This window comes from Heptranchias perlo, chromosome 24 (genome assembly GCF_035084215.1).
Source record: "Heptranchias perlo isolate sHepPer1 chromosome 24, sHepPer1.hap1, whole genome shotgun sequence".
Taxonomy (NCBI): Eukaryota; Metazoa; Chordata; class Chondrichthyes; order Hexanchiformes; family Hexanchidae; genus Heptranchias; species Heptranchias perlo.
The window spans coordinates 26235749-26251244 of NC_090348.1; the positions used below are offsets into that span (position 1 = coordinate 26235749).

General features: G+C 36.3%; 1 protein-coding gene across 2 annotated transcripts in view; it reads right to left on the bottom strand.

Moving 5' to 3' along the window:
* Window positions 1-769: 769 nt before the first annotated feature.
* Window positions 770-15496, bottom strand: part of tubgcp6 (tubulin gamma complex component 6) — a 54740-nt gene continuing 40013 nt past the window's right edge. For both annotated transcript variants that reach the window (XM_068004929.1, XM_068004928.1), the window contains 10 exons: window positions 13600-15286; window positions 13190-13275; window positions 11940-12168; window positions 10860-11028; window positions 10206-10347; window positions 5998-6192; window positions 4937-5069; window positions 3326-3539; window positions 2328-2527; window positions 770-1199 (listed from right to left, as the gene is read on the bottom strand). In XM_068004929.1, coding sequence (XP_067861030.1) covers window positions 1108-1199; window positions 2328-2527; window positions 3326-3539; window positions 4937-5069; window positions 5998-6192; window positions 10206-10347; window positions 10860-11028; window positions 11940-12168; window positions 13190-13275; window positions 13600-15286 — 3147 coding nt within the window. In that variant the 3' untranslated portion in view covers window positions 770-1107. The remainder of the gene's footprint in view (window positions 1200-2327; window positions 2528-3325; window positions 3540-4936; window positions 5070-5997; window positions 6193-10205; window positions 10348-10859; window positions 11029-11939; window positions 12169-13189; window positions 13276-13599; window positions 15287-15496) is intronic.

Consider the following 15496-nt stretch of genomic DNA (forward strand, 5'->3'; position numbering starts at 1 on the left):
GTTTAAGTCAGTGGATATTTACCCAATTGGGTGTTATAATATTGGTTGATTGTTAGCTCTTTTATTTTAGACACCCACAATCTGAAGTGTTTGCACTAAAACTGAAGTGTTCGCTGAACAATTCTATAGTGCAGGAGACAGAACAGCAAGGATCTCCTTTCTATGCTCCAATCACCATCAGTTTAGGAGTGAAAACTTCACAATCTAATAGATTATGAATAAAATCACCTGCTTGGATTTAACTATGCAATTTTATATGCATGATTCTCTAAGCAAATTTGGATGAATAGCCCATTTGGCCGTCACAAATAATTGTTCTATGAACTCCTAGTTGCTTTTCCAGAACTTAATTTAAACAAATAATCACTTTTTTAAAAAAAACAAACTCTCAGCACTTATCTCATATCAAGAATTCTTCTGATTCCCTTTAGAATATTGAATCAGTGCTTTCCAAAATAATGCACAATTCAAAGAGGCTCTGTAAAATCTTGTAGTCACTCATTCAAGTGAAACAAAGGCAAACTGGATACAGATAGTCTTTGTTATGTGCATACACAGATTGTTGTTAAAAAAAAGGTTTAATTAAGTTACATTTCACAGTAAACTTCGCATTTGGTTTTGCTTCCATAAGCGAGAGGCTGCCCTCACCTGTTAAATTTAAAACTGAATGGGAAGTACATTCCCCCATTACTGGTAGGGTTGGGATGTGCTTTTTAAAAAAAAATCCAAGAAGACATGGAGTTTAAAAACTCAAGCTCACGTCAAGATATACAGCTCCAAAAACTTAATTTTAATTGTAAATATGACAGATTGTTAAATGAGAACATAATCACCCCTGCAGAATAAATTACAAATGTTGGACCGTGCCATACCAAATCTCATTGTATTCGCATAACTGCAGCATAAAGTTGTTATGTAACACTGATTTTTATACTGTACAGATATACAAATATTATATACATGAATACAAATGCTCTGATGTATAATTTGTTTAAAAGTGGCTAAATTTACCAAGCACAAATATTTTACTTCAAATTAGCTTTTTGATTTAATTTAAATTTGACTTTCAACAACAACCAGGTGTAATTTTTGGGGGCTATGTAACAGTTAAACATCGCGATAGTAATTATTGAAGTTAATTCTCAACAGGAAGTCCTCAAGATGTGGCTGATATCCTCGATTGACAAGTTTTGTCACCACTGAGAGGGGAAAAAAAAATCAATTAAAAATCAGAAAACTCTTTGGCAGATTAGCAGTGAAATGCCCTTGTGAAATTGTACCTTTCCAAATTAGAACAGATCTAACCAATAAATAAAAACATTTCACATTTTTCACCAACACAAAAATTCACATGCCTAGAACTTTAAAACCTAGTAATACCAGGGCAAAAGTCACACCTGCAACTTCTACACTGGGTGGCATGTATGCAATGACCACGTCCAAGATCGCAAAAAACAATATATCAGACTTAAACACCAGATTTTCCAGCAGTAACTGACCTCAGATAGTACATAAAAATTAGTAAGCAAATAAGTTATTCCAATTAAGTTAGCCTCTAGAATATGTTAAGTAGTAGAGAAATAACTTTGAAAATAATCTAACTCCTTGTGGTTATATGCTATGTACAGGAAGATAACTTATGAAAATTATGTTCTTGCATATTACACTTTGTACATTAGATGATGTGGAGATGCCGGTGATGGACTGGGGTGGACAAATGTAAGGAATCTTACAACACCAGGTTATAGTCCAACAAATTTATTTTAAAATCACAAGCTTTCGGAGATTATCCCCTTCATCTGACGAAGGGGATAATCTCCGAACTTGTGATTTTAAAATAAATTTGTTGGACTATAACCTGGTGTTGTAAGATTCCTTACATTAGATGATGCAGAATCTTCTGTGACTGTACACCTTTTGACATTCGGATGCTCTATTGTACCCACTAGAACACAGAACCACCAATTGTCATGATAGTGATTCCTGGTGTAAGTACCTTAACCTGACACAATGTTGACTTTTTAAAAAAAAAATCTTATGTACATAACTATAAAACAACACAAAAATCAACATTACATGTAATGTAATGTAATGTAGGTGGTAACATTACTGGTTTTGGGTTTGCATGCAAACTTGTGACTTTGCCCACTTATGGACACAATGATACAAAACAAACTCAGAATTGTGCACATGTAATTTACCTGTGGCTATCCATTATTTTGACAGGTATAGTTACAGATTCAGTAAAATGGTTTGTATTATCAATATACCGTACTTCTGAATAAATGGTGACTGGAATTGGCAATAATTGAATATACATACTCTACCTTTAAAAAGGAAGTGCGAGTAATGTTTAAATGTTTTGTAGGATTGTTGCATCATGGTAAAGTTGGGATGTATTGTCGTTTGTTTATCAGCATCGTATTGCCAGGCCTGAGACAGCAATTGACTGCGGAATTTCAGAATCAGGCTGAAAATATTGTGAATGATATTCATCACTGGGGCAGCTTTCTCAGTCAATAATCCCCTGTAATATAAAAAGGACAAGGATTTTGGTTGACATAGGCAATATGTACCCTTTCTGGAAATACTACAAACTGCACCTCTGTAACTCTCATGTCTGAAGTGAATAGTTTCAAATCCAAAATGATAAGGATTTGGTTGAATTGTGCTTTGTGATAAAGGGATTAAGAACTAGAAAATACTTTTTCCTTTATAATCTGACTACTTGATATGCAAACAATTCTCATTTTCTACTTCTGTTCAATCTTTAAATCAAAGTGCTCTTTTTTCCCCTTCTGCCTGAAGAAAACAAATATAACCAACAGTAACAAACATTTCATTTTGTCCAAAAATGTTAGTGGTATTTTAGTGCTTGTGTGCTTTTTAGATGCAAATTTTGTGGCATTGTTAAGCATTTGGGTTCAGTGCTAATTTATGTAGTGTTTACCGAGTTACTTCAGAATCATGCAGCCAAAATGGACCTCTACTTTTTAGAACAAATGCAATGCAATTAGTTTTAGACTGCTTACTTTCTACAATAATGCAGTATTACATTTCCTTTGTCATTTCACTGTGTAAAACAATCTTGATTTTTACTGTAATTAAATAACATGGGGTTTTTTTCTTGTTACGAATTATCTAGTCTCTAGCACAGTGGATACCACATATCTATTCAGGCACTTATCACAATCCCTTCAGTTCAACTTTCTTTTCCCGAACTTTTCTTACAGCTCATCAGTGCAGACCTGCAGCCTAATAACTACCATGACATGCTATGCAATGCTTTAGAACTTCTGCAAACAAAAGCATAAGCAATTCTTACCTGAAAATGCCCTTGTTGAGGTACTCTGCATGTGTTCTGTGGAGTTCATCCAGGTTTCCAACTGATGACAACTTGTGTCCAAATTCACACCATGTAACATGCAAGATCTGATTAGCAATATAACCTTGGATGACTTTGACAAAATGCTGCATTTCATGTCGAAAGAGTTGAAGCTGATGAAACTGAACTGAATTTGAAGAATGGTTAACTAAAGCTAAAAAAAAAACAAAAAAAAAAAACTTAGTTTTTAAAAAACACAATTTCTATTTGTGAAATTCTAGAAAATTGAGAGCTTAAGTGCAGGAGGAAAAGTAGGTGTGGGCACTTATTTGTAGATCATACATCAACACATCACAACATCTGATCAGGAGCAGATAAAGCAATAAATACTGCCTATACCGTTTCAGTTCATTATTGTACTATATTTCAGAAATTAATGTGCAGGTTGCTAAATGACCAAAATATTTAAAGTTAATGGTAATTATATCATAATGCTAAATGATATGTTAGACGGCCCTAACTAATCTTGACAATGCTATTTTTGTCAGTAAATATCATTGAATGACCAGTCATGTGCCCCAGTTTCTGGGTGTAATTACCATATTTGGTATATAATACAAGATAGATATGAAGTACATATTCCCAAATTTATATCTTCCCTCCCCAAAAAAGAGAGGGGGGCATAATTATCTTCATGTAAAATAATAGAAAACATTTTTTAAAAATCTGTTTTAATCATAATCAAAATTTTAAATTTAAATATAAAGTGAAGCAATTCACCATTTACAGAGAATAGAGTGACAAATCTAGACGATCAGTTTCCTTACTGTGATTCTGTATCTAGTAGCTTTGTACCCCTTTCCTAATAGGAATTCATTCAGTTCTATTAAGAAAATAAAAAATCTGCCGTATCTTTCTATTCCTCCAGTTCCACTGGTAATCTGCTCCCTTTTACTAAAACAATTATGCCTAAATTTCCTATTTTCCTTTGACATCCTTAACTTTAAACTATGTCCCCATGTCTTTGAATCCTGTGCCCAACAGAAGAACTCTGCTGGATCCACATTCGCCATACATATAAAAGTCTTTATCTAGTCCCCTCTTGCTCTCTTCTCCAGAGTAAAGTCTTAGGGTAGACAATCTCTTTCCTCAGTCCTTCAACATCGTAAACAACCTTGTAGCCCTTCTCTAAACTTCCTTCAATAATTCTACATCTTTCTTGTAATACCATGCCAAAACTGAACGTAGTACTCCAGATGCTGTCTTGCTAAAACCAGATACAACTTCAGAATCAGCTCCTTAGACCCAGGCACCTTAGGTACACAACCAACATTTTATTTACTTTCTTCACCACCTGTGAATATTGAATTGACTATTCTAATAATTTATCCATCAAACCCTCTGTTTGTTTTCCTAATCTGTTAGCCCACACACATGGTCATTTAATATGTAATCCACAATCTCACTTCAACTTAATCTTGTGACTTTAATTGTAGCCAAATAAACATTACCAGTAAATCCTTCTAAACACATTCTTACAGAATCTTTCCTGCAATAATTCAATGATCCTCAACACACACTCAATGACCCAGGACTAATATTTTTTCTCACCTGTACGTTTTAAATGGAACCAAACATCTTTTAGTGTCCAGACCATATGCTTTAGTTGCAGCAGAAAAGAAAAGATCTTGTTGTACTTGTTCATGCAGCTTTCCGTGATCACAATGTTGAGGGGCCAATTAACCTACACAAGCGTACCAGGGAAAAGTAGTAAAAATGTACGTGAGCGAGTGTGTAAGGCTACAGCTATGATATACCACTGTGGTATAAGTTTCAGAGCTTAAAAGTGCATTTCCACTCAATTTCCCCTCAATTCTAAAAGAAAGATTTGCATACCTACTAGCATTTCACAGTGGTTTTTTGGCTAGCGAAAGAAAGTCTAGGAACCTACAGTTCATGCATATCTCCCCTAATGATGCATTGTGAAGTTCTACTCTGATGACAAATCAGTTAGCATATGACTGGAGTGAAACAGTACATCACAAGCATTTTTGGATATCAACAAAAGTTAAATAAAGCAAAGTGCTATTATCCAAAGGATGCATTATCACAATGATGACATTGTACTTTCAAAATTATTTATATTAATTATTTTTGAATACGTAATATTTTCCACTTGCATAAAATATACAAATTTATTTACAAACTCATTTTTGCTTTAGTAGGAACTTGTCTGACAGGATGTCACTTTATTTTGACAATATTTGAACAATATTTGTTTTTAAGAAATTTTAGGAACAAAAAGGTTATTGGACCTATTAAGTCCACCCCTTTGTTTGATCTCAACCCTATCTTCGCACCATCTCATCATGTCGATCAATTCCTTCTTTCTTCAAAAATACATCTAGCTGTCCACTGAATCCATTTATACCAAAAGCTTCAACAACCTTACTTAGAAACGTATTTCATATATTTCTGTATTGCCCTTTGGATGAAATAGTCGTCTAATTTCTCCATTTACTCCGAACTGTCAAAATGACTTAAGATCCCTAGCATTGAAGATCCTGTCATTTTTGTAGTTATTTACTGACACACTCAAATGTCTAAATGAAACTGTACTAAATCATTTAAAATAACTTGCAGGAAAGAAAATATTAAGAAAAAGTTCTGACCTTGTATCTTAGTTCCAAGCAGTTCAAGGCATCAGGTGCATTGGGCTTGAACATTTCTGGCAGATATTTAAGGGCAAAGGTCAGATTAGAGGCTAGCTTAGAGTCTCCATGAAGACTATACTGCAATGCTTTGTTCAAGATCGAATTGAGAACTAAAGGATTCAGAAGTTCCCCAGGTGTCTGTCCTGATCCAAGCTATTGAAAGAAAAAGAACCATTTCAATTCACTTCAATTAGATTCCCAACTCAGAGATGGAGTTACAGCCATTTATTAAATGCAAACTTAACTTAAACGTAGCATAAGAATAAGGCTGCATGATCAATCTCACTGTAGTTTAGGAAACTGTCTAAAAAGTTTATTTTTCATAATGTGTCTATTTGAGCCCTGTTGAAACATAAAAAGTTACTGCAAAGTAATTTTCATTTAATTAAGCATCCTCCTATGACACAGTGGGTTAGACACTGGCCTTTCACTTCTGGGACCTTGGTTTAAATCCAGTTCGTCTGCCTGCTGGCTGTAAGAATACTATGTGGACTGTTTGGGCAGTCTCAATCCAGCTGCTCGTGGGCTGTATCTTCGGCATGAAACTGCCTCTAATTGGCAATTTCAATCAGGGAAGCCATAGGATGTCTCGTGTAGAAAATGGAATGAGTCACACTGGTGCTGTTAGAACATAAGAACATAAGAAATTGGAGCAGGAGTAGGCCAATCGGCCCCTCGAGCCTGCTCCGCTATTCAATAAGATCATGGCTGATCTGATCCCAACCACAAATCTAAAGAACACAAGAAGTCGGAGCAGGACCCGGCCACATAGCCCCTGGGCCCTCTCCGCCACCCACAGGGCATTGACCGATCCGAACTCAGCTTCATGTCCAATTTCCTGCCCGCTCCCCATAACCCCTAATTCCCTTTACTTCTAGGAAACTGTCTATTTCTGTTTTAAATTTATCTAATGATGTAGCTTCCACAGCTTCCTGGGGCAGCAAATTCCACAGACCTACCACCCTCTGAGTGAAGAAGTTTCTCCTCATCTCAGTTTTGAAAGAGCAGCCCCTTATTCTAAGATTATGCCCCCTAGTTCTAGTTTCACCCATCTTTGGGAACATCCTTACTGCATCCACCCGATCAAGACCCTTCACAATCTTATATGTTTCAATAAGATCGCCTCTCATTCTTCTGAACTCCAATGAGTAGAGTCCCAATCTACTCAACCTCTCCTCATATGTCCGCCCCCTCATCCCCGGGATTAACCGAGTGAACCTTCTTTGTACTGCCTCGAGAGCAAGTATGTCTTTTCTTAAGTATGGAGACCAAAACTGTATGCAGTATTCCAGGTGCGGTCTCACCAATACCTTATATAACTGCAGCAATACCTCCTTGTTTTTATATTCTATCCCCCTAGCAATAAAAGCAAACATTCCGTTGGCTTTCTTGATCACCTGCTGCACCTGCATACCAACTTTTTGATTTTCTTGCACTAGGACCCCCAGATCCCTTTGTACTGCAGTACTTTCCAGTCTCTCGCCATTAAGAAAATAACTTGCTCTCTGATTTTTCCTGCCAAAGTGCATAACCTCACATTTTCCAATATTATATTGCATCTGCCAAATCTCCGCCCACTCACCCAGCCTGTCTATATCCCCTTGCAGGTTTTTTATGTCCTCCTCACTCTCTACTTTCCCTCCCATCTTTGTATCATCTGCAAATTTTGATATGTTGCACTCGGTCCCCTCCTCCAAATCGTTAATATAGATTGTAAAGAGTTGGGGACCCAGCACCGACCCCTGTGGAACACCACTGGTTACTGGTTGCCAGTCCGAAAATGAACCATTTATCCCAACTCTCTGCTTCCTGTTCGATAACCAATCCTCCACCCATGCCAGAATATTACCCCCAGGTTTGGGCTAAGGCACAGAGTTGAGGAATCATCTGGTTATGCTATACCTGACCTGGGAGTACTTACTGCTGATCGTGGGTGTCTGAAATGGAATTCCAGTCCCCAGCACTAACATCTTTCACTTTGATAAGCACTAAAAAAGTTCAATGCTGATCATAAATGTAATCTGCTGGAAAATGCATCAACAAAATAAATGGTAAATAGGATCTGCAGAACTCAATCATTGTAGTATTTTGTGTATGTTTAGACCTATGTTGCATTACAATTCTAGTGAAGGAAACAAAGGTACTCAGTTTACAAATTAAACTTGTATGACAGAATAGGGAGATTTGTGCGTTTTATTTCATTGTTACAAATTTAGGGCTGCTGAAGATACCTTCTTGGGTTCAGTGGCATCAGTCGCTCCCTTAGGTGGTCTGAGCGTCTTACTTCAATGGGAGTTAATTCAAGTCCTATATCTACTTGTGCAATAGCATGCCTAGGGGTGTAACAATTGTATTCCCTTGTGACCTGGACCAAATATTTGTGTCTTAGATACGTGTATTTCTTCACTCTCTCCAAAGACGGACCAAGTAAACAGTTGGAGAGGTGACGCCTGATACGAATCAATAAGATGCTTTATTTCCCTGTGAGGTGAGGTGAACATATAGAACGGCAGTTGTGATAGGACTCACTTAATTCGATCAAGACAACTTATCATTGCGTAATAATACAAAATAAAGAATATGCCTGTGTTCCCACATCAGTGTGCCATCTTAAAAAAAAAGACTTCTAACTGACCTCAGCATTGCTAACCTCTTGGGTTCCACAAAAACCCTTTCAGCTTTCTTTTTAACAATCCTGACTGTCTTTGTGGACTGCCTGATTGCCGACCTGCATCAATGTCTGCCTTATCTCCCTCTGTTCAGAGCCAATGGGATCAAAGACTTTGAGGTGTTTTCAATTGCCAAGGCAGTTTAATAAATTGCTTATTGTTTTGTTTGAGGGAATATCAAATCTAACTCATTAGCACTTTAACTACCTACCATCTCAGACCCCTTTAAAAAAAACTTGCATGAATACACTAAGCTTTAAAACACAGTATAAAATAATTCTTTTCTCAAAACCTTTCTGTAGAAAAATGGTCATAAGATGCCAAAACATGAATTCATACAATTTTAGAGCAGATTAACATGGGAAGCAATCAGCCCTCTCCAGGTTACAGATGAAGGGTCAGAAATCAAGTTATTTACAGTACTAGGCCAGATTTACTGATGTGTAAATTATTCAGGAGGCAGTTGAAGGGTTTATATTAGGTGCTATAGGAATTATACATGGTCAAGGGATTAGCACGTTCTCAAAACTCAAGACAGCATGTGATCACCTGCTGATTTGGATTTTATGCAATAATTCCCACGGTTGTATTTTTAAATCACAGAAGATTGACAGCACTCTACTTCAAATGGTTTGGGATTGAATAAGTACTGGGCAATTCTCCAACTGCCTTCAGTTCTGGCAGGAAATCCAAACTCCATGGATTAACTGAGATTCACATTGTCTATATTCAACATTGTACCAAGAAGATATACCAAGAGACAAACCTGACTTGTTTTCTTCAAAGTTTAGTCATCTATTAGACTACAAAAAACACATGCTAAAAAGGGTATTTAACCTCTTATGGACTGAATCTAATTAAATTGTTTTAAGTATAGTGCTGATTCAGTATCTTGCTGCATCATTTAGCTTCTATATATTAATTTTCAAATAAATGTGACAAATAGTTTTAGCATGTATGGTATGATGGTGTGACATTTTCTATCGAGAGACAGACAGACAGAACAAGGTGGACATCCACATGATGTCTAGTGAACTTTATATTGCAATTAGGGGATAACTATTAACTTGGACATACTAATGCATACATGGCAAGTACAAAAGTACAGGTTTCAGCTTTTCTCCCTTGAACACAAGACAAAAATGTTGTGGAGAGGTCTGAACCGTGAAAACTTGCATTAGATTTCAGTTAATATAACAAACGTATGGAAATTTGAGTAACACATATACTAAAAATATTCCTTAACAATTCCTGTTTCATAGATTTGCAAAAATAATTGTGAATTTCAAATACTCAATATTATAAAGGTTAATACTTACATCCATAAAATTTTAGAATTCAAAGCATTCAAACAAAATTTTAAAAAATATCTTCTGCTTTTCACACTGCAAGTGCTTTTGATGTCAATGAAACAAAAATTGGGAGAGGTGGCGAACCGACATCACCCATCTTACACTACCACCACAAGTTAAAATTACCTCAGCAAATCAAATTTACCTTTTCGAAGAGCAGATCACTAAGTGATTGGGCAAACTCCCCATCTTCCATCAACAGGAAATGTCTTAGTGCTTCAAAGTTCTGTTCAATGTTCAGTTCCACAAATAAATAATCTACTATGGCTTTATTTACCAGAGATGCACTAGAAAATTTGTAAAGAGGGAAAAAAAGGTGATTTAAAAAAGGCAGTATAGCAAATAAATCTCAGGAAAAAAAAAATCTATATATAGAATTTTCTTAGCATGAATATTAAACCTTCACTATCAATGGCCACTTTGACACACAATACATTTATCAATGTAGTACAGTAATCTTATCCTTTAACCACAAAATGTGCTTTGAAATTTTCAAATTTTGTCCATTTCCACAAAAGTTGTAAATTTAAGTGCTGAAATAAAATAGAATTAAAAATTCCTAATATCTTTACATTTGAAGTGTCACTGCTCTCTTTCTCCTCCAATTATTTTTCCGAGCATTATTTTTGTTTAAATAAAATGGCCAGTCCAGGCAGTTTCAGCTTTAAATATCAGTTTTTACAAATCAGTGAAATGTGGCTATGTCAGAAGCCCCTAAAAATAACTTCCTGAGCCACCTCACCAACTTAAACAAACTGCAATTATGACAATAATAGTTGTAGCAGTCAAGAACACTTACTGAGCTATAAGAGGCGCTGTAATGGAATGCTTCATCAGTACTGGAAGTGAGACAAGACTGCTTGCTTGCACTGCTGTTGCATCTGTTGCTCTACGAACAGAAGGATCCAAGGGCAATAAATAGGGCTCCGTTATTAAATTCTGAAGCAGGTGTGAGATGGGAGGTTCAGCTGGAAAAAATAATGTGTGGAAAGTTAAAATCAAGTCCAAAGAATTAAAAGATACATTCACCAATCATGCTTTCCCAGTGGGGAACGGCAAAGGGAGCAGGGGTTAGAGAATTGGTGCTAGTCTTGTAGCCCTATTCCCATCCACGCTCCCTCTGAGTAGTTTCCCACTGGCAGCATGGGCTCAGTGAACTTACCTGTAAATTTCTACAAGACACCCAAGCAAGATACGATACACCTTAGAATCCTCAAGGACACAAATTAAAAACAGTTACATTGAACAGATACAAAAGGGCTTTAAATGTGTCAATTTATATACTAATTTCATTGCAGACATAAAGTGATGCTTTTTGTCACTAACATCAAAGTTACTGATCTATTTCCCGATTTCCTGCATCAAATCCTCACCAATATTTACACTAAAGAGAAATCACTTCTAATTTCCCCACTAATGGCCATTGGTGTACATTATCAGTGAGCAATGCACTAATGACAAAATTAAAAAGAGAACCCATTTTACACTTAGGCTTTGAGAAGATTGAGATAATTCAGTAATTGTTCTCATTACTTAGAGGGCAGTGTTAAATCAGAATGAAGGGAAAATCATAACATTTTACTGAACTACTACAAATCAAAATTTGGTGTCTATATTAAAGCCACAGGGGTCACTTGACCAAAGGTATGCACCAAGATAGCAACCAGAGAAGCCAGTAATCTCAATAATACTCCACTTCAACCAGAGTGTGTCATGGCTGTCCTATCTCTAAAACAGAGATAAAAGGAAAGTCTTCAGCATATTTTATCTGTAAACATTACAGCTCTATTAACATTACAATGGATATAAACTAATGCTTCTAATGCCAAGTATCAAAATGTTACAGTTCCAATGAATTCTTTAAACACTGTATGCTTACACATCAATTCATAGTTGTCCTGATACTGTTCTACACAGTATTGGTCTGCCAAGGTTTTGAGATAGGCCTGCTCTTTCTCCCATGTCGAACTTTCTTGGATAGGCTCCATTGCAAAACTCAAAAGGTCAGTTGCTGGATACATTAGGACTTGCACAGTAGAATCTGAGTGATGGCCATGTGCATTCCTTTCTTGAAAACAAACTCTCTGTAGTTCTAAAGTATCTTTATTCTAAAGGATAGAAGAACATAATTATTCACCATCCAGTCTTAATTTTTGTAAATTATATGCCAATGCCCAAAAAATGATTTGAAGAAATAATTTACTAATAAAATTCAATTAACATAAGCTCATGAATAAAATCTATTACTAAGTAAAACCATTTGCACTGATTTGGAAATTCTTTGAGATAAGGGGATCTTATGGATATGCTGATAACATATTTTGGAATAGAAAATTCAAGCATAGTGACATACCGAAACGAGTCAAATCATTTACCATAATCGTACAAAAAAGGGTACGGTATGTAGTGGTTATGTTTGTGGACTAGTAATGCTGACCTTGTCTGCATCGTCTACATCCCGAGAATGAATTAAAAAAGCCATGTAAAATTATTAGTGCACTCAAAGCTGTAACATTGATTTTTCCTTAAACTACTACTGTGGTGTCATTAGTAGTAACTTGAAAAAAATAATTTGTTCTCTAGATGTGGGTGACGCTGGCAAGGCCGCATTTATTGCCCATCTCTAGTTACTTGGAGAAGGTATTGGTAAGGCCGCCTTCTTGAACCGCTGCAGTCCTGGTGGTGATGGGTGCTTTCACAATGATGTTAGGTAGGGAATTCATGATACTGACCCAACAATGATGAAGGAATTAAATATATCTCCAAGTCAGAATGTTGTGTGACGAGGAGAACTCACTGAATTCTGAATTCACTATTTTTGTATTTAAGTAAAGTGTTTACCTACTGAAACTACTGCCATAAGAATTTGCATCAGCCTTATTGATAGGTGGTGTCCTAATACAGGTTCAAATATCAATCACTAACTGAAGTTTGGGAGTAACAGGGGATGTCCTCTTTCCAGATTTAAGAAAGGTGTCATTATTTTCTTATTAACAAGAAACAAGAGGATAGTGCCACAAAGGGATTATTTCACTCCACATCAGGATCAAAAAAGCACATTTAGGTCAAGAATGCCACACCATATAGATTACAGAACACTGATTCAATTCTGTATCTAAAATAAAATACCTCATCTTGAAAGCACTTAGTTTGAAGAGAGTGGGTAGATACTGTTTTTTCTGGACTTTTACCATTAATGTCATTTTCCCAGGTACCTACAAAAGATAATTAATGGACAACTATATGAACATATTTCAGTAATTGAACAGAATAAAATTGGAAATCTAACTATCTGTATGTTACAAATAAAACAGTAACAACTTGTAATAAAGTAACCTGCACTTTACCAACTAATCAATGCAAGTTTTGGTAAGATATGAATAGCTCAGACTAGCTGTAAAGTTGAAAATAGGTTATCTTTATATGTTTTTGTCCGTTGATACATTAATTATCTGTAGAGTAGAAGAAAACTTTAGTTCTTATAAAAATGGCTGTGCTGTTGAAGGAGTAAAACCCAGCAAAAGCCTTGCACTTCTTACCTTGTGATTCATCTTGTTTCTTGTTTTGATTTCCGTTTAGTTCAAATTCAGGTGGCAGAGCTGCAACCAGTTTGGATTTTTCAGTGGTTTTGATTACTTCTTTAGGAATGATAGGGTTTACAAATTCAGCATTTTGTTTTTCATCAGATTTATCTGGCACCACTATTTCCACTAGTGATTCTTTGTTATATAATGTATCTTGAATGGTAGAATCTGAAGCATGACCAGCAGTAGATTTCTGCCTTGGGATCAAATTTGCTTCCACATCTGGTGACCATTCTCCTATTCTGATATTTGACTGAGAAGGATGCCCAAAAGAAGTCCAACCAAGTACAGGAGGCTCAACATCAGATGCATATTGTCCAATTTTAATCTGAGATTGTGATGATTGACTGGGTCCAGGTGGTTCTATATCAGATACATTTTTACCAAGCGCAATGTTGGCTTGTGATACGTGGCCATGGATGTTCCATCTAGGTCTAGATGGTTCTACACTGGAAACATAACCGCCAACCTGTATGTTGGCTTGTGATGCATGCCCATGAATGTTTGCTTGTGGCCAAGACTGCTCTATATCTGAAACATACTCACCAACTTGTATGTTGGCTTGTGATGCATGCCCGTGAATGTTTGCTTGTGGCCAAGACTGCTCTATATCTGAAACATACTCACCAACTTGTATGTTGGCTTGTGATGCATGCCCGTGAATGTTTGCTTGTGGCCAAGACTGCTCTATATCTGAAACATACTCACCAACTTGTATGTTGGCTTGTGATGCATGCCCGTGAATGTTTGCCCGTGGCCAAGACTGCTCTATATCTGAAACATACTCGCCAACTTGTATGTTGGCTTGTGATGCATGCCCGTGAATGTTTGCCTGTGGCCAAGACTGCTCTATATCTGAAACATACTCGCCAACTTGTATGTTGCCTTTTGATACATGTCCATGAATATTCCATCGTGGTCTAGATGGTTCAACATTAGACAGATTCTCACCAATCTGTATGTTAGATTCTAAAGCATGTCCATGAATAGTCCATCGTGGCCTGGCAGGTTCAACATTGGATACATATTCACCTACATTTAGGTTTGAATCAGACACATGACCATAAATATTTGCACGTGGGCCTAAAGTCCTACTATCTGATGTACACGCTACAACGTTGATGTGCGAATCGGAATGATGTCCATTAACTTTCCACTGAGATATCCTTGAATCCACTTGTGAAAGGTTTTTGCCATGTGATACTTTACCATGAGCACCCCCAGATGCTGCTAAAGAAATACTGAAATCATATTCAACCTTGTCGATACCGATGTTTTTTTTCTCATTTGATAGTTCTGAACCTATTTCCTTCAGTGCTGCATCAAGTACTGTTGTTTGTTTAACTGTTTCAAGGGCATTTTCAGGTTGCAGTTGCTCCTTAGGAAGAAAATCCTCAAAACTTATATCAAGCAAGCATACTTCTTTCTGACTAGGATTATTACTGTGGGGTTGATATTGTGAATCAACATCAAGGGAATCTTCAAGTTCAGGTTCTACCGTAGAAATTTGAGTCTTAGTTTGTTGAGACCCTTCTTGGAATGAAAATAAATCAATCTGTGCAACTACTGTTGAGGCTGCTTCATTCACTGGTGAAAATAAGTTTTCTTTCTTACTGCTTGTTTTATTTTCATTTGATGCTGCCTGAAACATAGGATGTTACACAATGGTAGTTTAGTGAAAGGCAAAAATTATTTTTTCAATATGGGCCCAAAATTCCTTTCTTCACTAATTTTAGCAAAAAGTCAAGAACAAAAAGTGGTTAATACCATTTAAAAAAAAATAGGTCTATCTTTTTTGCTAAAATTGAGACAAATTTTGATCCCATAGTTCATTAGGTTTTCAACAATTATC